Here is a 20,769-nt window from a genome sequence, read left to right as displayed (position 1 = left end):
GTTGCAAAGATTTGTTCCATATTGTAACCAAAGTGGTTTTGTTGAAGATAATTATCATGTCACAGTGTAATACTAAATGTGGTGTCTCAGGTCAGTTGAGAATTTAACCATACTGACATTTCAGAATTCACCAGTGTATATAATGCTTTTATGACTGACAGGGTGGAGTGACAAGATGCTATCAGACTTATTCTGTACTAGCTCTAGTCTAGAGAAAAAAAAGTCTTACACTGAGGAAACAGTAATTACCTCTATTCCCTCCTTTTTCAAACACTGAGAAGGGATGGTAGTTTTCTCAATTGTTGTAAAAATATGTTTGAAAGAAACCATCTCAAAATTCAGGAGAGGAAGACAGAAAAGAACTGATGTTTCTGAAATGAGAAAGTTTTCATAACAGAAAAAAACCAATCAGGTGGTATTTTAACAACTGTTTTAGCATAGATCTAAATGTAGTATGTGAAAAGGTGACATGATCTCATTTATAGATTTCCTTTGTTTCTTTGACTACAGTTAGAAGAAAATACTTCATAAAATGTGTTCTACAATAATTTAATTGTTAGCGAGCAGTGTTCTCTGAAAATAGCTTTATACATACAGCTGTACTTGTATACAATATGTACATAAACACAGTAACAGACACTTCCAAAATGTGCATATTGGGCTAGCAATACACCTAGTGAAGCTCCAGAAAGATTAACTAATTCCAGCACGCCATGTTACAAGAATTTGAGAGGAGCTATATAAAGATTAGGTTACTTACTCAAAATAGACTTAGAGCATTAGGCCTGGGAAATAATGAACCAAAATTGTGCTGATTTCCTGACAAGAAGGAGTTATAATCTAGAACAACTTCCCCTCGCAACAAAAAGAAACATAATGTAGCTTGCAGTTCTGCCAGAAAGCTGGCTCATGCTGTCCATAACACACACAGCACTTTTAGATGTTGAGTGAAGAGTATGAATCAAACACAAGCATCGAATCTACTACAAATTAGATTATTATTTTTCCGGTAGGGCACCTGTATCATCTGGTAATGTCCACATAAGACAAATGCATTTAGGAAATAAAAAACACAATGGATTTAGAAGTCCTGTGAAATGCTATGCAGTGTAGAAAGTTGCCAAACAAAATCAGGAGCTGGGAACCAGAAAAAAACCAGCACAAATGAATGGGAAACTTGATTGCAGTCAATGATCAGCACTGAGAATTGACAAAGGAAGATTAAGCTTTTGTGTTTTGCAGGTGTGAAATATTTGTGAGCAAAAAGGATTCAAGACCGATCAGAAGTGTGGAATCCAAAACTTTGGGAACACTGGATTGTGGAATACCATTCCTAAACCACGACAGGGTGACAATTTTCTAAACCTTTACACATAGATTTACAAGTTCGAATCAACTGGCTCCTTTGTGTAAAGCCTTCCAAGGAGCCACTGAAGCCACAAGGCAACTGCAATCAGCTAGAGCAGGTAGTATGGAGCTGATCTACACGGAACTTCGTAAGTTTTCTGATTTGAATGCTGCGCACAACTTTAACTACATTACATCACCCTATAGGTCCATCCAGCTGGACCATGCTGGTTGACATTAAAAACTTCAATCTGTTACTTTCCCTGTTGAATGGTAACAACTGGGGATTTTTTTCTCAGATAATTAGCTAAATCATGTACAGATTACATCAGTTTAACTTCTTGCTGCTTTAAAAATTGGGGTAGGGGTATGGCTAGTCTTGAAGACAGGGGAATTGAGAAAGGAATTTTGAACTTCTGATGGTTCCACAGTTACAAACAGAACTAAATAAGTGCAAGTGCATAAATAAGGACAAAAGGAACAGTGAGTTGCTACACTGCATTAGCACTCCAGGTTTTGAAATTATAAGGCCAGAAACTAATTCTGAAATCCAATCTAAATTTCTGGTGTACTTTCTAGTATTCACCTTAGACAAGTCACTGCAGAAGTCGAGGATACAATGTTGTGACAGAGAGATCTGTGCTGGCGCAGTTCCATCCAATTTCAAAGAAAAAGGTATTTAAAATTACATTTGGCTTATGAAATGGCCATAACAAAACAATTGCACAAGGTGCCCTTATCTGCCATTACTGCCCCTTCTCCTAAGAAGGACACTGTGAGCATTTTCTCTCTGAAGCTCAGACACAAAAAAAACCCTGCCCCAGCTAGCCTCTCACCTGGCTTGAGAATAATTATTCATCTGACACCGTGCAGCTGTGTAAGGGGGAATCAGCTCTGACTCCCCCCCGAAGCTTTTATATGAACAGCCTTGCATGAGCAGCAGAAATATGTTTCAATCTTTTTGCCTAGTTGACTACCTGTGTTGGCATGTGAACTGATTAAAAAAAGTTTTTAAAAAATGTATTCTTTTAGGGCTGAACTTCTTGCTTTCTTGAGATCTGAAGGGCAGTTTTGCAAGCTTTGCATGGGGTATCCCTAGCAGAGATCTGTGACTGAAAAAAAAGAGGAGTAGATCCTCCTAGCAAATTTGTTCTGGACATGATGGTAATTGGTACTAGAGCCTTACACAGCATTCCCAGTTGTTTTAATCCCAGGTCTGCACTGACCATGTACCTTGAAAATGTCCTCCTAGGAATAATGACAAAGACGTATGCTGCCCATGGCGCTGGAATGACTAACAAAAACATTTGAAAATCATTTTTTTGGGCAGCTCAGATAGGATTTTCAGAAGCGCATTGACAATTTATGCACATGGGCCTTCAGGAAAAGAAAAAGTGTCAGATTTTCAACAGTACCGGAGCTTTGTTGAGACTGGTAAACTGTGTGCATGAGGAGTAGATCTAGAAGACAGAATAGAATCACAAGATAGTTAAAATTAGAAAGGACCTCTAGGATCATCGCATTCAACCATTAGCCTAGCATCGCCATGTTCACCGCTAAACCGTATCCCCAACTGATATATACACACACTTTTTGAACATTTCCAGGGATGGTGATTCCAGCACTTATCTAGGTAGCCTATTCTAATACACCTGACCACCCTTTCAGCGAAAAAATTTTTCCTAATATCTAATCTAAACATTCCCTGACACAGCTTGAAGCTATTTCCTCTCGGCCTGTCACTTATTACTTGGAAGAAGAGACTCACCCCCACCTGGCTTCAGCCTCCTTTCACAGAGTTGTAGAGACTGATAAGGTCCCCCTGAGCCTCCTTTTCTCCAGACTACATAACCCCAGCTCACTCAGCAACTCCTCATAAGACATGTGCTTTAAACACAGAAAGCAAACAGCTGGTACTGAGCAACCAATGCCAGCTACTCATGCCAGCCACCCATGTTTCATTAGCTGGGGGTTGTTTCAGACTAGGATTTGTCTGGCCCATGGTCTGGATGATCATTAGTGATCAGAGTATGTTGAGTGCGCTCCTGCATGGTATCCTTCAGCTTGGTTTTGTCTGGTATTAATCTGGGTTCTGCACTCTGAGACTGTGCTGAGCTGTATGAAGACTTGCCACAGAACCCCTGTGAAGCCACTCAGAATTTTACCTTCTTGAATGTTCAACCCTCCCAATACACTTAGCATCCTTCTTAGCTGTGTACTGGTATCAACAACATCAGTTAGCAGCAAATATATAGCATGTAGAAACTCTAAACCAATGGTGCCACAGTCTTAACAGTCAGAGAAATGAGCTTTCAGACACTGAGTTCTAGAAAACCTGCATGTTGCATACATTTTTCTTTTGAGATGTTAACCATGAAAAGAATGAAACTTTAGCAGATAAACCTCTGACCTCAGTAGCAAACAGAAGCTTCAAAGAGTAAAATCTCATCATGTATGTCTACCAAAGTGAACAAACAAGGTGGATTTCAATGAGGTAAAGATCTGGCACTTGATACTTGAATATTTTTTATCTGAAACTAGAATTTATGTGTTGCAATGGCCCTTTAATTGAGTCCAAAATGCCTAACAGTCTTAATGAGCAATGTTTGTAGATACCACACAGCTAAAATAATGCAAAATCTATTAGAGTAAAACATAAGCCTGGATCAATATTCAGTTGAAAATATGTATTTTTTCAAATCAGAAAAGCCGAACTTTTTAAAGCAATATTATATCAGATACCCTGCTTTCCTTTATGTTAAACACATACTAGCATGTCCTTTAAAGTACAGTGTAACACCAGTCAGTTTTGGTTTCTCAATAAAATGTACTGCTCATTTCTATCTAAGAGTCAGACTAGGTGTGAGATAATCTGATACTGGCCAGACTTTGAGAGAACCTCTATTTTGAGTACTTAGTCAGTCTAATCACGAGAGCCAAAAGTGAGTTACAAACTGCAAAGAAAATGTTCAGATTTGTTTCACAGTCAAAAATTACACATATTAAATCATAATGACATTTCTTGTTTCAAGTTGTGCCCATTCAGTTGTGTCATGGTAGTTACTGTGTTCCTGGTATTGCTTTTCAGGGAAGTCATTTGAATGGCAGAAGAGTTGCGCAAGTAGCTGGCAGATCTCTCTTGCTGAGCTTTCTTCCTGCAGCAAAGCTGGTTGTTGAAATGCCTTCTGAAACTCTCACTGAGAAAATACAATGCAAATGGGTTGACACAAGAATTGCAGAAGCTTAGCACTCGGGCCACTAAGGTAACAACCATGTGTCCTGTTGATGGATCAATCTTATTGTAATGAAAAGATCGGTACATGTATAGCACATGGTTAGGAAACCAGCAGATAGCAAAGAAGCCAACGAAAACTAGAACAATTTTTGCCAGACGTTTCCGAGTTTCCATCTAAAAAGATGAAGAGAACCCAAATGAACAACAACGAATAGAACTACTCCACATAACAGACTTGATTAAAACATGTAGTATTTTGCTTTATATTAGCTTCAACAACTATCATAAGTAAGGCCAGTAAAAATGCCTCCTTCAGGGGCTGAATTACTTGTTCCATCTCATTTACTTTCCTTTCCCACTTTCAGTTTACTTTCAGTGAAAGATCCTAGCTGTTTGCAGTTACACAAGGTTGCTCTTTCTATACAATATACACAGCAAGACTGATTCATGACCCAAGGAAACATTGGCTTTTAGCCTGAAAGTAAGCACCAAAGGATGCCATGAATCGTAATCCTTTCTGATGAGATCTCAGTGCTTGGCTTGAAACTTAAGTTTTAGTTAGAAAGCTATTTAGAAACTGTTGGCTTTAAAATCTAGAGACATTGTGAATGAAATGTAGAGACATTACTAGGGTGTTAGCCATTCTATATTGATGTACATATATATTTGTATCCCATTGTTTTTCCTGAAGTGCCTCAGCTTGCCCCTCTCTCCTAGAGAAACCACCAAAACTGCATTACACAGTATATAGCATCTTAATTCCAGGGTAAAGTGAAAGCTTCCATTAAATCTTCAATAATGACATGAAATGTACCTTAATTTCAGTACTAATCTATAATGGATTATAGTGACGCTACTGAGAATGGCTGAAAATTTGGCAAGATATGAGCCTACACAGTGAATGCAAAGTGAGAGAGAGATATAAGCTGGACAGGTAGAAGGTACCAAAGAGAGGTAGAAAGTTTCTTCATATTCCTCCTAAAAGATTTATTATGTATATAAGGTATGAAAATTTTGCAAATGCAGGAAAGTTTTCTAGCTCTGCTCAATTTTCTGGAAAAAAAAGTGAAGCAAATTTATTCTAACAGGATTTCAAAATTTGTGAAATTAATCTTTAAGCAGTTTTCTTGTCTCTATCTAAACAAAAAAACAGTGGGGAATTCCCAAAAGATGGGAAAACTCTAATATTTCAATTTGGTAGCATTTGCACTCAGATTGCAAGAGCAAACTAAAAGGTGCAGAGGCAGAGTGAATTTTACACTTGGCCTAAAGAAACATGATTTGATAGCAACAGTCTGAATTTATTTCCCCTTGCTGGAAGACACATAAGTATACCAGAATTTTCTATTCTTCTGAGCCTCATAGATTAAAAAAAAGAAAAAAAAAAGTAGAATGAAAAAATATGTTCTTACTTTGAAAATACATGTGAGTTCAGAAATGTGATATAAATTAAACATTTTTTTTCCATCTAGAGAGTTCAGCCAAAAGGCTCTCTATATTTCACAAGAAAATAAAATAATACCTGAAGTGCTAATATGTATGCACTTTTGACAAGAAACAGACCAGAGTAGAAATGAAATGCTGCTCAAAAAGGACATGAGGGAATGTAGTCTTTCCTTTAAATGAATATGTACATACTATATATGCAAGGAAATTTCAGTTAGTATGGAAGTAGTTTTATAAAACACTGGAAGAGAAAATCATTCAAAGTTGTTTTAATAGGCATAAGTATTTTTCTCTATCACTACTAATGCTTTTGCAAAGTGGTCAAGGCACTTTCACTGCAAAACTTGTGTTTGTATATAGACATGTTCCTGCTAATGTTGCTATCTTACTGCTTCCTGTGCCTTACAGGGAAGATGGCTTTGTCCAGCATTTTATAAAGCTTTGTCTCAAAGGTATACAGAATCTATACCAAGAGTAGAAAAGTGAGAGTTTAGGATTATATCCAAGGAAGATCTACTAAGAAAGTCAAAAAATAATCAGTTAATGCTTTGTGTTCATCTTTTCAACACTCCTTGGTCTGAGAAGACCTTAGATTTCCTACATAAATTTTCCCTGCTTATCAGTTTTCTCATTTCCAAGTACAAATAAAAGAGGGACAATTCTCAAAGATTTCTTTCCCAAAATGGCTGCCTATAGAGACAAGTGAAGCCTGTCTACATTAACTCCACAAAACATCATTCTTTAGTAAGAACACAAGTAATGGTTAAAATAACAGCACATACAAGCACATGTACCAATGTCACTTACTGTTAGGAATGTGGATTGATGGCACTGAATTTATATTTTTCCTTGGTCATATTAATTTACATACTGGGCTTAATACTGAGTAATTGTGAAAATGAGGAGATTTTTCAGATAATCCTTGTCTTAGTTCATGTGGAAACTGAACTTGTCTTCTGTAAAATCCAACTATTTGGGTGTTATAATTCCTTTACTTTCATTTATAAGTGTATACAAAACACAAATCTTTCAACAGGATGTAAAAAGCAAAGTGCTTACCTGTCTTTTGGAATGCTCACTGTATTCTCCAGGGATGTTGTGAGCACTTTTTATTAAACTCTTTGCAATATGATAGTAGTAGATACTAATAATCACAAGAGGCACAAGGAAATATACAAGGAAAAGCAGCACAGAATGGATCTTTGGGTGCATGTCATCTGTCATGGGGTATGGTATGCACGCTGTGAAAGTGGCATTATCTGTGTCATTGATGTGAGCCAGTTCGGAGAACACTGCTTCAGGAACTGCCAGGAGCGTGGAGATTACCCAGATGGCAATGGCTTTAAGACAGGTCCATAGCACTGCACTGGAGGTCTGGATGTCCATGGGATTTACAATTGCTTTGTACCTGAAATTGATCAAAATGCAGATGCAAATTAAAAGGTATTCAAATTCAACACGTGATGCACAAGATCACTTCACGCTTTTGATTAAAATAATATGTTTTGCTCTTATTTGAAATGTCAAGGGGTTTGTAATCTTTCCTAAATTTGCATTCGCTTAATCTCTACCTTTATTTGTATACATACTCATCAGAGGTGGCAGAGGGAGGCACCATAACCTGTGGCTGTAGGTGTCCATTCCAAGCCAGTGTGGTGAAAGCCCAGAATCAGCCATGACTCTACACTTTCTTTCTCCAAATACCCCCCAGCAAATCTCCAAATGTGCATCCTACCTCTGTACTTCCACCTCCCTCTTGTAACAGCACACACACACTTAGCATTTCTTTCCTTCCTCAGCTCCTGAAGCTCAGGGCTCCTTCCTGTCTGCCACCATAGCTTTCCTACTCTAGGATAGCCCCAATCCTCCTCAGAGGAATATATACATCTCCATAAAGTCAGGCAGAAATTACTCCCAACGGCACGGAAGTATTAAACTCTTACATAAAGTAAACATTTCCACATCCATAGTTGGAAGCTGCTGCTCTACACTGCATTTTGGAAAACTGTCTCATAATATATGATTACATATAAACCTTTGTGGAATTGATAATTTCATAGCCCTTACAATGAAAACAGGAAGAATTGCAGAGAATGGAAATATCACTCTGCAGCAAAGTAAAGTAAACAAACAGAGGTAGACTCTGGTCAGGAATTATTTTATTAAACAACATCGTTGCAGGAAGTGAGAAAAATCGGAATTTTCCACAAGAAAATGTACATGCTAAAAGGGCAAGTATACTTTGAGAAAAATTCATGAGGGATATCTTAATGTTTTCCTTAGATTTTTTAATTTTTTTTTAATGTAAGTAAATTATGCTTTAATGTTTTTATTAAAAACTAAACCTTAAACAGAACATTTCAGTTTGTCTAAGGGGCGGTAATTTGGAAGGTTGCTTTGTCTCATAAGGTTTTTTTTAGCTTTCTCAATTCTTTTGTTTTTATTTTCAATGTGATTTGAAATGGCTGGGTTTTTTTTCTGAAACAGCAAAAGTTTTGAGAATTGGAAAAAATATTCTTCTTTAATATCTAAAGGAGAATTTGATAAGAAGAAAGGAGTCAGGAGAGATTCATACTTCAGGTACATAACTTCATCCATCTTCAGGTCTTTCTAGTCAGTGGAGATATACTTTCAAAGAGTGATTCAGATTTCAGGTGCATTAAATCACACTCCGAGGTGTTTATTTTTCTCTGTTAGCTATACAGTGAGATTAGACTGAGAACTCTAACTTAGATGCCTATCACTTTGTGATAAAACTCCATATCCAAGCATCTAGATACATATACATGCATATAGACATTTAAATATGTATGGCTATGAGCAGGGGTCTAAATACTTTCCAAGGGTTAGTTTATACCCAAATATAACATAGTTGCTGAAGGGACTGCTGGGAAATGGAGTTGTGATCCCAGATATCCTTTATGGCTAATTTGCAGGTCCTGACAGGTAGTTCATAGCTTCTCAACACCATGAGCAGATATTTGATGAAATTTCGATTAAAGCTGTACCACCACACAGCAACTTTGAGTTTGCTGGCAATCAGCACTGCAGCTGGCTATGCCATGAAAATGTCTGGAGCAGAGCACTGTCTTGGTACCTTTTCTTCTGAGAATATTTGAGTCAAAATGTGCCTTGGAATCCTCTGTCTCAGAATTGTGATAATTTTTTTTATCACTAAATAATTGAAAATAATGGCTATTTATGTGCATATCTTCTCTGAATTCAGAAAGATTTTTACTGTATCTTCACCCATATTATGCAGTAGAAAATGAAACTCAGCAAACTGTCTTTGTTAATTTATGTTTACCATTTCTGCTAACACACAATGAGAAACTCCCTGGACACCAAGGTGTAAAGAAATCCTTTATACTGCCATAAGAAGGACAGAAGCTTCTTCACAAAGCATGAATACTACCTAACACAAACTGTGACCTTATTATTCAATAATTGCTTCCTATTGCTGTCCACCTTGATTTCATTACACAGAGACAGATCCTCTATTTCATTTCATTCAACTGAGGTGACGTCAAGTCCTTACATCTGCTCATTTTTAAAAAACTTTACATTTTTTGGGAAGAGCTGGTTTGGGGTCTTTGGGACATGGGGAGGGCACTGGAAAAAAATAATATATTGTACTACAGATTATTTTTAGCTTTTCTTTCCCATTGCATTGCTTCAAACTATTTTGACCACAGCCCTATGACCCAAGACAATGACTGTATCACAAATAATTGTTTTAGCATTTGGTCTAGTTAATCTCTAGTTAACCTTTTCAGAAGTCTTCACATTAGAAAAAGACGTGGCATATATTTCTACTTTGGCATATACTGCTGTTTCAGCAAAATCTCATGCTTTTCCTTGAGCTATGACTGACTCCAAGTTGGAAGGCATTGGAGCAAAGTGCCCCTTTTCACAAAACAGCTGAGTTTAGTACAAAAAAACCTTCTTTTATTCTACTCTTTACTTTACTGACTACAAGTGTCCTTCTTCTTCCTAGGGCTCAGCTCTTCACAGTACTCAGTGTCAATGAGAAGAAAAAGACACTAAGTGCTGTACAAAATCTGTCATCTTGTTCATATTTTTGCAAAGATATAGAGTAGAAAGAGACAGGTTACAGATAAAATCAAATGTAAACTGAATGAAATAAGAAGTGCTCCCAAAGTGAACGTACAACCTCTTCCTTTGTATAAAACCAATGTAAGGCTAAAACATACCACCAACCATTCAAATTAAAAAAAAACATATTTTCCGTCAATTAAAAAAAAACAGTAAATTGAGCAAAGGTGCAAATTAGTCAAATTAGTAAATAAACCCATCTTTTCCTTTACTTCACTGATGGAAAAAAAGCAAATTATAGATTTACGTGAAGTTCAGGAAATATTCATAAATATGCATTTGGTTTTAATTAGAAACCTTCATGTAAATTCTGTCTTCCTATATCCTTTATCATTATAACTGCTGACAAAGAGACCCCAACTCAGGAAACACTTCCTTTCTTTGGAGCTGTGGTTTCTGCCAACAGACACAAGCACAAACTTGCCCATTCTCATTCTGCAGATTGGTTTTGTTTGTATAGTGTTTTTTCAATAGAAAGCAATCTCCTCCCTTCTACACAACCCCAAAAAATTGATGAAAAGAATATCCTCTTCCTCCAGCATTATAACATGTTGCTACTTTATAAACACCAATCTATCTTATTGTCCTAACCTTTGTTTTCAAAGCCATTTGTAAAGGTACTTATCAGCTTCAAACTATAATGGAAAGCTCTGTTCCTGTCTCTGCTGCTTCCACAATGCTATTTCCCTCCCACACACTTGACTTCAAAAGAAGCTGCTCCATGCTTAGACCTAAGCTGTCTTTCCATTACATTGCTGCTTCCTTTTCTAGAGTACTGAGTTGTGATGGCCTTAAAAACAAAAAAAAAAAAACCACGAAGCAACAAGACAACACTTAGGCAGCCACTGGACTAAGATAACAGCCAATGATTCCAATCAAAATTGCCACAATATCTCCTTGCCCTTTTGATTCTGGATTGTCTGTTGTCATTTCTTAAAAATCCTTCAGATCAAGGACTTTTTTCTTGTTCCTGTTTATATAGCACCTATCACAAATAGGACCCTAATTTATAACCTAGTTTTCTACATGCCATCACAATGAAAATAAATATAATAATGAAGTGTCATAAAGCAAGGAGAGACACAATTCAGGCAGGGTGAATCCATATTATTTTGCTTTAATTTTCATTTCAATCCTGAAGCTGGAGGGGTTGGTATAATTTGCCTTATCATAAATAAGTTTTTTTAAGTGATGTTGCTGTGCCATAGTATTGCACTTCCTGAAAACTACAGTCATTTACCAAAGCCATTCATGTGATAATCTTTTATTGTGTCACTGCATGGTGATTTCAAACACAAAAAACCTAACAACATAAAACATACCTGAATATAAAACATAGCTGTATGGTCAGTATTTGTTGAAAACACAAATACCGTGTCCATTCCACTACAGTAGAATGAAATTTTGGATGGGACCAAAGTCCTTTTCCTTGTATGGCAGTTCAATTGACTCAACTCCAGCTCAATAATTAAGAGGAGAACAATTTATCTAGCCGAGAACAATATGGGATCATTTGATGTCCACTGTTGTGGGAACTTCTTTCACAACAGACAAACTGTCTGAAATTTGCATTTATTCTATTTTATTCTTACAAATTCTTGCAATGCAAAAGTGATATCTTAATCTTTTTTTTCCACAGATAGTCCCAATATTTTTATTCTGTGCTTATCTCTTAAAGGCAGAGAATTGCATTCACTCAGGAATGAGCATCTCTGAATATAATGAACAGTATTTGAAATGAAGACTAGCAGACCATGTGTAAACACACTTAGAGTGAATGTCAATGACATGTGTTTTGTGTTTCTTAAGGGGAAAATCCCAAGATTTTCCCAAGGCAAAAAAGTTTTCTACTATAGAAATATGCTCTGTTGAGCCAAAAAGCTATCAATAATGCTTCAACAAAAAAGTCTAATTTAAACTCTTGGTTGATGATTTCTCCACCTTGAAAACAATCAAAACAGAAGTTTCCCAGGATGATGGGTGTTTCTGCATGAAATATATTACCTGTCCTGTCCACTCAGTGTATCAGAGAAGAAATTTTCTTTTTATTTTTTCTTGTCTTGCTACTTCTTCCTCTTGCTATTCACCTCACATTAGCTAACTATGCTTCTTCCAACCTTGTACAAATCTTGCAATGCTAACTCATTGCCCACAATCTGGATTTTTACTTCCACTTCTCTAAAGCCATTTATTTATAACTGCAATAGTTAAAAGCACCATCAGTAATTTCTTCAATTCTCCTCCTGAAAGGAAAATTAGTAAATTGTTTCAGTGGCTATTATTCAGAAAAGTTCATATATGTCAGTATTCCCAGTAAATTTATATTTAAGTTTGATAACTCCAAGTCACTCATCAACATTTGTTCACATATCTTAAGACAGACAAATAGGTGTTCATTAGAGTTGCAGTTTCTCTAAGTTTCTACTTAGAGAAAAGAGAGGAGAGACAAGATGAGATGAGACAAGCAAACATGAATGTAATCTAATAAAGACTTATGCTACATTTATATGAGCAAACTAAATAGTGCTAGAGTCTTTTCTTAGGCCTGGAGGACAAGTGGCATTGGCTGGACATCCACGACTAGTTCAACTCTTTAATATCCCAATATGAGACCACCACTTCCAACAAAATTAGGCAGTTTACACTTCTATTGGTAGTGGCCTCTGGGCTTGTGTTTAATACTGGATCATGCCTAGAAATTGTTTAGGAGAATATTGATTGACCCAGGTGAAAACCACACCATGAACTGCTCTAACAACTGTTTGACAAATGGCTGACTTCCAGTGCTCAGGCCTATGCTTTGGTACTGTTGAATATGGGTTTGTGAGTATATAAATACATATATACATATAACATAAATATACGCAAACATATTTATGTGTATGGCAAAAACCCCACACACTTTCAGGTGCCTGGTCCCAAAAACATTATCCAGAAGCCTTGCACAATGGTTGGCCCGTTCCAACCTGCTGTGCACATTCTTTCTTGACTTCTAAACTAAGCAAGCAGTTGTATTTCCCCTGCTGTGCATGCCAGGATTGTACCTACTTAGTTTGCATCCAAGCTTCATTAGGATCCTGTAGCTAAGCACAGAAAAGCTAAGGAGCCTGATCTCAAAGTTGTGTTTAAATAATGACTGGAGCACACCAAAATCACTAACCTTCACAAAACTGCCATGGCAAAGGCAGCTCTGGTACCTGCCTCTCCAAGAACAAAATGGAGCCATTCATTCAGCCAGGGTGTCAAAGAGTCATTGATCAGGCCTGCTAGACAGAGGCTCAAAATTAACATCTCACTTGTAAGGAGAGAACCGTATTCTTAAAGTACAAGGTAGTTTAGCATGTGTATTCTCTTGGCTTTTATTGCCTTTCTGGAGCATTTACCTCATTCCAACGCTAATTTGGGATTCTGGATTTTGGATTCTGCTCTGGAGGGGTGGAGAGGCAGAGGGCAAAGTCAGCGCCTAGGCTAGACACTAGGCATTGCAATGTGGAGGTAAGACACCTTACCTACTATTTGGCTTTGTTCACTCATTCTCTGCTCTCCATTAAAAAAAAACAAAACAAAACTGGAAAACTAGAACTAATCTTGTTTTATCCTTTCAGAGTTTGGAAGTTCTGAAACTTTAAGGGTCAAAGGACTTTGAGAAAAGAGAAACCTGTATCTCCAAATGGGCTTGATCCAAATTCCATTGATATCCCTACCTTTAGATTGATGAGATAGAGATGCATGCTTATCTGCATATTCACGATATGCTTACTACATGTCTCCCAGCAACAATATCTATACATACTTGAATGAAGAAGATCTCACAAAATCATCACTGATGGAGCAGAAGGTCAATAAAAATATCAGTCACAGACACTAAAGTTCCTGGAAGCAGAAATCCTGAGTGTAAACTATGTTCAGTGCCAGTTTACCTTTATAAAAGTTTTGCTGTTACAAAACATTTTCTCACGTTTCCTTGAGGAACTCAGTTATAGTCCATGCCATGGCAGATAGCATACTATTGCAGAGAACATCACATGGTCAGATGATTTTCAGAAATGTTACAAGCCAGGAAGAATTAAATAACCAAACCTCTATTAATATATCTAGAACAGACTTAGATTTTACTATTTGAGAATTTAGACCCCAAATCTCTAATTTCTAAATTCAAAAAGCACTAGCTTCATTTTTTTGCTCTAGTATTATCATCTAGAAGGCTCCACTCTGCGATTTTTAAAAAAAATTCCAGTTCAGTTTCATTTGCAACTTCTATTCTTAGTCTACCCTGAAATCAGTGTAGATGGAAAAAACAAGTACACACCATGGAAAAAAAGGGAAGATTAAAAAAATCACAGAGGAAAAAATGAATATAGCAATCCTTAAAATACAAACAATCAGACAAACTTGGAGCCAAAACACAAATATGACGCTATTTTAGAAAAAATACTGTGAAAATCAGTTGGAAAAAAATGAAACCATATTTGGGATAGTCATGGGCGGGAAAAAACAAAATCATATGAGATACAATGACAACATATCGAATAATCCATTTCTTTCATGTTTGTACACACACCACAATTTTATTTGTATATATGCTCACGCAAAGCTGGAAATATACAAGCCTGTATGCAGCAGATGTAATTACACCAAGCTTCATGGGGGTTGTTTGTCTCTTGGTTATTTTCTCTGATATCTGACAAGTTGTGTGAAGCTAATGCCAAAACACACTTCTCTTTAATGGACACCAAAGGAGGTTTCCTCATACATTCCACAAATTTCATGAACTAGTAATAACTTACTTGCCATTTGTAATTACACTGTCAAACTTGGCTGAATCTCAGCATAGACTTAGAATTTCGTAGTGCAGATACATGTCTAGACCTAGGGATTGTGACTGCATATACCTTGTTTCATTAGTACATATAAAAACACATAAAAATAATTTAGCACCAGGAATATATAGTCTGGAAGAATGGTTCTGCAGCAAAACTCATATGATAAATACAGAAGTTCTTCTATAATTAAACTATTTAAAATGAGGACTCAATTAAATTATCCCTTTTCAGGAGGATATTTGAGAGTTCCATCACTCCGCACACATATAAAAGATATCTATTATTTATTCTCTAACAAATTTATCATCACAGTAAACATGTAAAAGCTTTTCCCTAAAGAAAGCATTGGTAGAGCATGCTTGATCTTTGACATAATTTCTAAGGACATGACAATTGCAGACTTGAGGATTCCAACAGTTCGATTTGTATTAACCTGTTGCAATGTAATATACAAGGTAATTGTGTACCATGTCACGGCAAGAGGTAAACAGATAAAATAAATGAATGGAGATTTACATGCTTGGTAAGAATTGGGCTGGATCTGCTGTTTAGCACCTATTTTGTCTGTCCCCAGCACAGGCTTTTACTGAATTGATCAAAGAAGCAGGAAACAGGAGGGATGCTTTTGAAACTGTCTCTCAGGGTTTAGGTTGCGGCCTGTGAAAGGCTACTGGACACTGGCATTTGCATTAGTCAAAGCCAAGCTGGCTGTTGCCAGCACAACATAGCCACTGCATTGATCACTGACCAGGATAAACATCACAGCCATTTCTCACTTTGCCATCCTCTGTCTAAGCTGCTTCTGTATGAGTTGAAGAGCACACACAGGACACAGGCACAAAGGCAGGAGTTTAACAGGTGTAAGTGTCTGCATGAAGTTTGAGAAACAGTTGCCTAACTTGGGAAGAAAATGTTATTTACTGAAAAATCATTTTCAGCTGTGTAAAGACAGACATAAGTGGAATTTCTCCAACAGCTGATTTGACTTGCCTGGCTTGGACAATATTACCCTCCCTAGAATAGTTAACTCCTTAACCTACTCCAGACATAAAATTCTTTCTGCAGTGTTCTGTGGGAGTTTTCTGACATCCCTTTTGTTTCTTCTGAAATATCTGCCATCATATTCTTTCGATCTGTATAAAATGAATATAAATTAATAAGAACATTTTAGAGTGGAGATAGGTGAGAACAGGCTTCACTGTTTAACTTGACAAAGGCGTTTTAGCAAGGTTTATTTTGTAAATCAAGTTGGCACACATAAACTAAAACACAAATTGAAAAAATGTGACAGACAAAGCTTGCCAAATGACTCTTATTTTTCTTTTGCTTTGCCTGTTATTGTGTAATTATAACCATATTGCTACAGCCTACAGTGAGAGAAACATCTGGACTGTGATTTATTTTAATGTTCTTCAGTGATTCATTCATTCAATATATTTACCTCAAGTGTATGTTTCTAAGAAGATTTCATACTTCTACTTTCCCATCTACTATATACAGTTTTTCTCTTATACAGATAATCTTTCATTTTACCTTTGATTTTTTTTCTTTATTCTTCAGTTAATTGTAGGTAATTTTCAAGATGTCATTTAATACTACTTTCCTTGTAAAGGCTGTTTAATCCCTGAATATCAGCTATTAGAGCTCAAAAGGAAATCATGTCCACTTTCCTGCTTCACCTGCAAGGTGAAGCACCACCTGTACACCTGTACCACCACCTGTAACAAGAAATGAGGATTTCACATTTCTCCAATAACAGTATTTCAGGTTGAATCAGCATCTTCCATAACAAAAGAAGAAACTGTAAGTAAATTCTGAAAAGAGTAAAAAGAAATTTTTATTAAGGTGCTATTACTAATGAAAAACCTAAAGGAGTTATTAGTGCAGCTTTTTACACTTCTGAATATCTTCAAAACACTTCCTTAGTCTCCCCAAAAATGGGAGACAATAGACATGCAAACTGAGCCAAAATGGATTTTGTTATCAACTGTCATCAGAAGTAATCACATAAATAGTAAACTTGCAAAAACCATTTTTGAGCCTTTTTACAGTTTTAAAAATACAGATTGCAATCTTACACATTTAAAGCAAATGAACAAAGAAATAAAACAAACAAACAAAAGAAGGATCAAATAGTTTAGCTATGCAAATCTATAGATTCATTTTAAACACCTCAGGCACTGTGTTTAGTTATTTAAGTATGAATTTAAATTTTCAAACTCTTACCTGGTTAGTCAAGTATTTGTCTCATCAAAGGTGTCTTTATGTCACACTTTTTAGAAAGAAAGCAAAGAAGATGCTATTTTAACTGCAGCAGGGTAAGTTTAGCTTTGCTGTCTCCATTAGAGTGTAGCAGGACTGCATTTGAGCTAACACACTTAAATCCTTCATTAGAAAGAAAATTCAATGTAGGAAAAGTAGCAGAATTAAATTTAATCCTATTTTTACAGATTACATAAAAAATGAGGTATAAACCACAGCCAAGGAGAAAAGGAAAGACTATGTGGGACAAATCTAGAGCTGTTTGAAGACACTTACCTTCAAAGTTTACTCCAGTGTCTTGGCGTTTTGTGGGTACCACACAATAATGCAGTAATGGCCAAAGGCGCACATTGTTACTCTTAATTCACTGCCTCCTGAGCTTTTCCAGCCACCACTCCACACCAAGGTTATGTGTCATTCAGACCTCTAGCTCTGAAAAGCACCTTGGAAACACCTTTCTGTTCTTGCTGTCCATGTCCTTACCCTACCTGGATTCCTTACCAGGAACAGGTCCTTGCCGTACCTAGACTCCTTCCCAGGAACAAAGCAGCAAGACCTCTTACCCTGAGAAGAGAGTGAGGAGCCTCATGGGCCCAGTTTGCATTCTGAGCTAACTGCATGGGCCACCATGGACATAAACTGGAAAGGCACTCCTTGGAGTAGTGAACAAGTTCATGGGATGGTCCAAGTCAGATTTATCTGTGGCTTCTGCCCTTTTTTGCAATGAGGAGATATTGGCACACATTTTCTTCATGTGTATCATGCTGCAGTCCCTCTGGCAACACTTCTCACCTCTTTATTTTTATCCTCCTTATCAAAGACCACACCAAGTCCCGGGACTTTCTCAGCAACATCCTTTAGATCTGGTCAAAACTGCAGTCCATGGACCCTGGAGAAACAAGCTCATCAGAGACCCCATTTTTAATTCCTTGTCCTATCACATCTTTAGGAAGTGCATCCCTGGCCTTCACATCAGCCCTGTGGGCACTTTCAGGGTGTGCTGAGTGCTATTGGGGGTGTTCTGCCCTATGGTGCCCTTAGTTCCTTTTATTCTGTTGTTTTGTATATTTTTGTCCTTCGGTCCCTTTCCTTTTTTCATTTGTCATGCACTGTAATTACTAGGTTTTCTCTTTCTGTAATTCACCTTCTCTTTTTTCCTTGGTTTTATAAACCAGAGAAATATTAACATTTCCAGATGTGATCTGGTTTCTCCACAATAGAGAAGAGTGGCCATGAGGGGCGGGGGTGCTGTCCCTACACATCTCCTGTGTGGCAGTGAGATGGGATGCCTGGCTCAGCAGCACAGCTCCTATGCTGCCTTCCCCACACCATAGGAGAGGGAGATCGCAACCTGCTCTGACACCAACACCCTGCACCACCAGTGCATCATCTCTGCCGCCACCATCCCCACCACTACTGCTGACCTCCCATCCCTCTCTGCCCCAACATGTGTGGGGCTGCATCTGGGCACCACTCCCTGGTCAGTCAGGCCATCAGGAGTTCAGGGATGGGAAGAACCAACTTCTATTCCTGTGATGGGGGTGGGCAGCAACCTATGCTGTGTGCTGCTAATTTCAGTTTCCAAGTGTGCTCTAGGGAAGTCTGGGAAGAATTGTTAAAAATTACATATCATGTTTGTACACACACAAAAAAACCCCCAAACCCAAAACAAAACTCAAACCATCTCAGTACAAGATAATGAAGCTTCCAGTTAAAAGGTGCATGTTTGTCAGACAGAAAGCATTACTGATGCTGAAAGGGACTTCTGTGACAAAAATCCATATGAAATAAAGCAACTTTAGAAAATATATATATGCAACTAGTACTATTTTTTCTTCCTTAAATCTTCAGTTTGTTGGTAACAGTCATTCAGAGTTTATAGCTTCTGTAGCTGCTTCTGTTAAATGTATGAACATACATGTAAACCATCATGCAGAATTTCCACATAAGCAATAAGTACTAATTACACTGTGGAAACCAAGGCAATCTCCCTTATCCTAATTCATGCAGGCATGTTGCAAAGAATTCTAAATATTCCTAAATCTGTTCCTTAGTGGAATCAATGTCTGGCATTCCATACAGTCCCATGGCAACAGGGAATAAAAAGCAGGAAAGGCTTTAATTATCATATATTAAAATGTACTTCTAGCATTATCTGTGAAAGAGACAGAGAAGACGTGTATCAGACCAAATATGTACTGGATTATAATGGAGCCTGTGTAGTGACATCACTGTGTACAAACATACTATGTTAGATTCACTTATCTGGAGAAAACACTGCACCCAGCCAGGCCTCACCTCCTCAGCACCTCTTGGGTGCAGGATGCTGCCACCACTCCTGATCTGCCAGCATAATTACCTATAACTGATCTAGCCAAGATGACACATGTTAGGATCAGGCTACAGATTAGTGTGATGCAAACCCCTCCACACCAGTGGACCCTCTAGTTCAACTCAAGTGTCATACAAAAAAAAGTAGATGTGATTCCAACTCAAACGCCACTGACATTCAGCCAAGTTCACTCAGCAATATCTTGGGCCCCTAGGAGACTGGTCTCCGAAGTCAGTGGCTGATCTTCTGACTGGAAAATAAATGCTTTTTTTCTCAGTAACCAAAAATAAAATTGCAGAGTTTAAAGAAACAGAGTTGTTTAACTCCTAGTAAAAACCATTTCTGACATTGGTATATACTGCAGACTCCAAAATGCTAGAGGAATGTATTTATTATGAGCTTATATGATGTCAGCGCACAAACCGAAGCTGTTTTCTGGTATGTGCAATTCTAAATGCTTTCAGTGTAAACAGATTCAGCATTATTACTTCTTGAATCTTTACTGATATTAAAGGAAGGATATAAAAGTATATGGAAAGATCAAACAATGAGTGCTCCAAATCCATATAAAAAGCAAATGAATGAATCCTTAAATCACTGGCATTCTCTCACATTACATTTCACTGGGAGATGATCTCCACTACAAACAACTTCTTCCCTTTTCAAATAAGATACCACAATCATAATTTTAAGCACTGCAAATAAGGCAGAAAGAGCATTGCAGGGTTTCCTTGGCTCTTTAAGGACAAATTTTTACATACTCTTTAACTGAGTTAATCAGAGTGTTACAGGTGTTCACTTTAAGGTATGTTTTGGAAGCTATTATTTAAAAAATATAACCAATTTTCATAAGTTATGAAGTCTTTATAGACAAGTATGTTCAGTCCTGATTCAAATACAATTGAAATTTATGTCTGCTGAAGACTATCCTCAGGTGTAATCAAACAATTTACTGAATTAGCAAAAAAAAAAAAATTACAACAAGATCCTATTAAAAAAAGGATTAAAAGTTTTAAAGAAACATTACTGTAATTGTGAAGATATATCACTAAACTCAAGACTTCACATCATGCACCAATATAATGCAGTGGCTCAGTTTAAAACCCAACAAAATAAAATGGGGTAATTTCTATGGAGAGGGAATTAAATATTTTCATTTCTGACTTAAAAAAACCCTGCTTAGATAACAGAAGAAATATAATTTCATT

General features: G+C 37.1%; 2 protein-coding genes across 2 annotated transcripts in view; one reads left to right on the top strand and one right to left on the bottom strand.

The window, feature by feature from the left end:
* Positions 1 to 513: 513 nt before the first annotated feature.
* Positions 514 to 20,769, bottom strand: part of NMBR (neuromedin B receptor) — a 21,730-nt gene continuing 1,474 nt past the window's right edge. The window contains exons 2-3 of the mRNA XM_027689701.1: positions 7,088 to 7,436; positions 514 to 4,756 (exon numbers count right to left, since the gene is read on the bottom strand). Coding sequence (XP_027545502.1) covers positions 4,355 to 4,756; positions 7,088 to 7,436 — 751 coding nt within the window. The 3' untranslated portion in view covers positions 514 to 4,354. The remainder of the gene's footprint in view (positions 4,757 to 7,087; positions 7,437 to 20,769) is intronic.
* Positions 16,098 to 20,769, top strand: part of GJE1 (gap junction protein epsilon 1) — a 17,176-nt gene continuing 12,504 nt past the window's right edge. The window contains exon 1 of the mRNA XM_027689713.1: positions 16,098 to 16,102. The gene's annotated coding sequence lies outside the window, so the exon portion shown is untranslated. The remainder of the gene's footprint in view (positions 16,103 to 20,769) is intronic.

Source organism: Neopelma chrysocephalum, unplaced genomic scaffold (assembly GCF_003984885.1).
Source record: "Neopelma chrysocephalum unplaced genomic scaffold, ASM398488v2 Primary Assembly neopelma1_23, whole genome shotgun sequence".
NCBI classification, from domain to species: Eukaryota; Metazoa; Chordata; class Aves; order Passeriformes; family Pipridae; genus Neopelma; species Neopelma chrysocephalum.
This window is presented reverse-complemented; position numbering and strand designations above follow the sequence as displayed.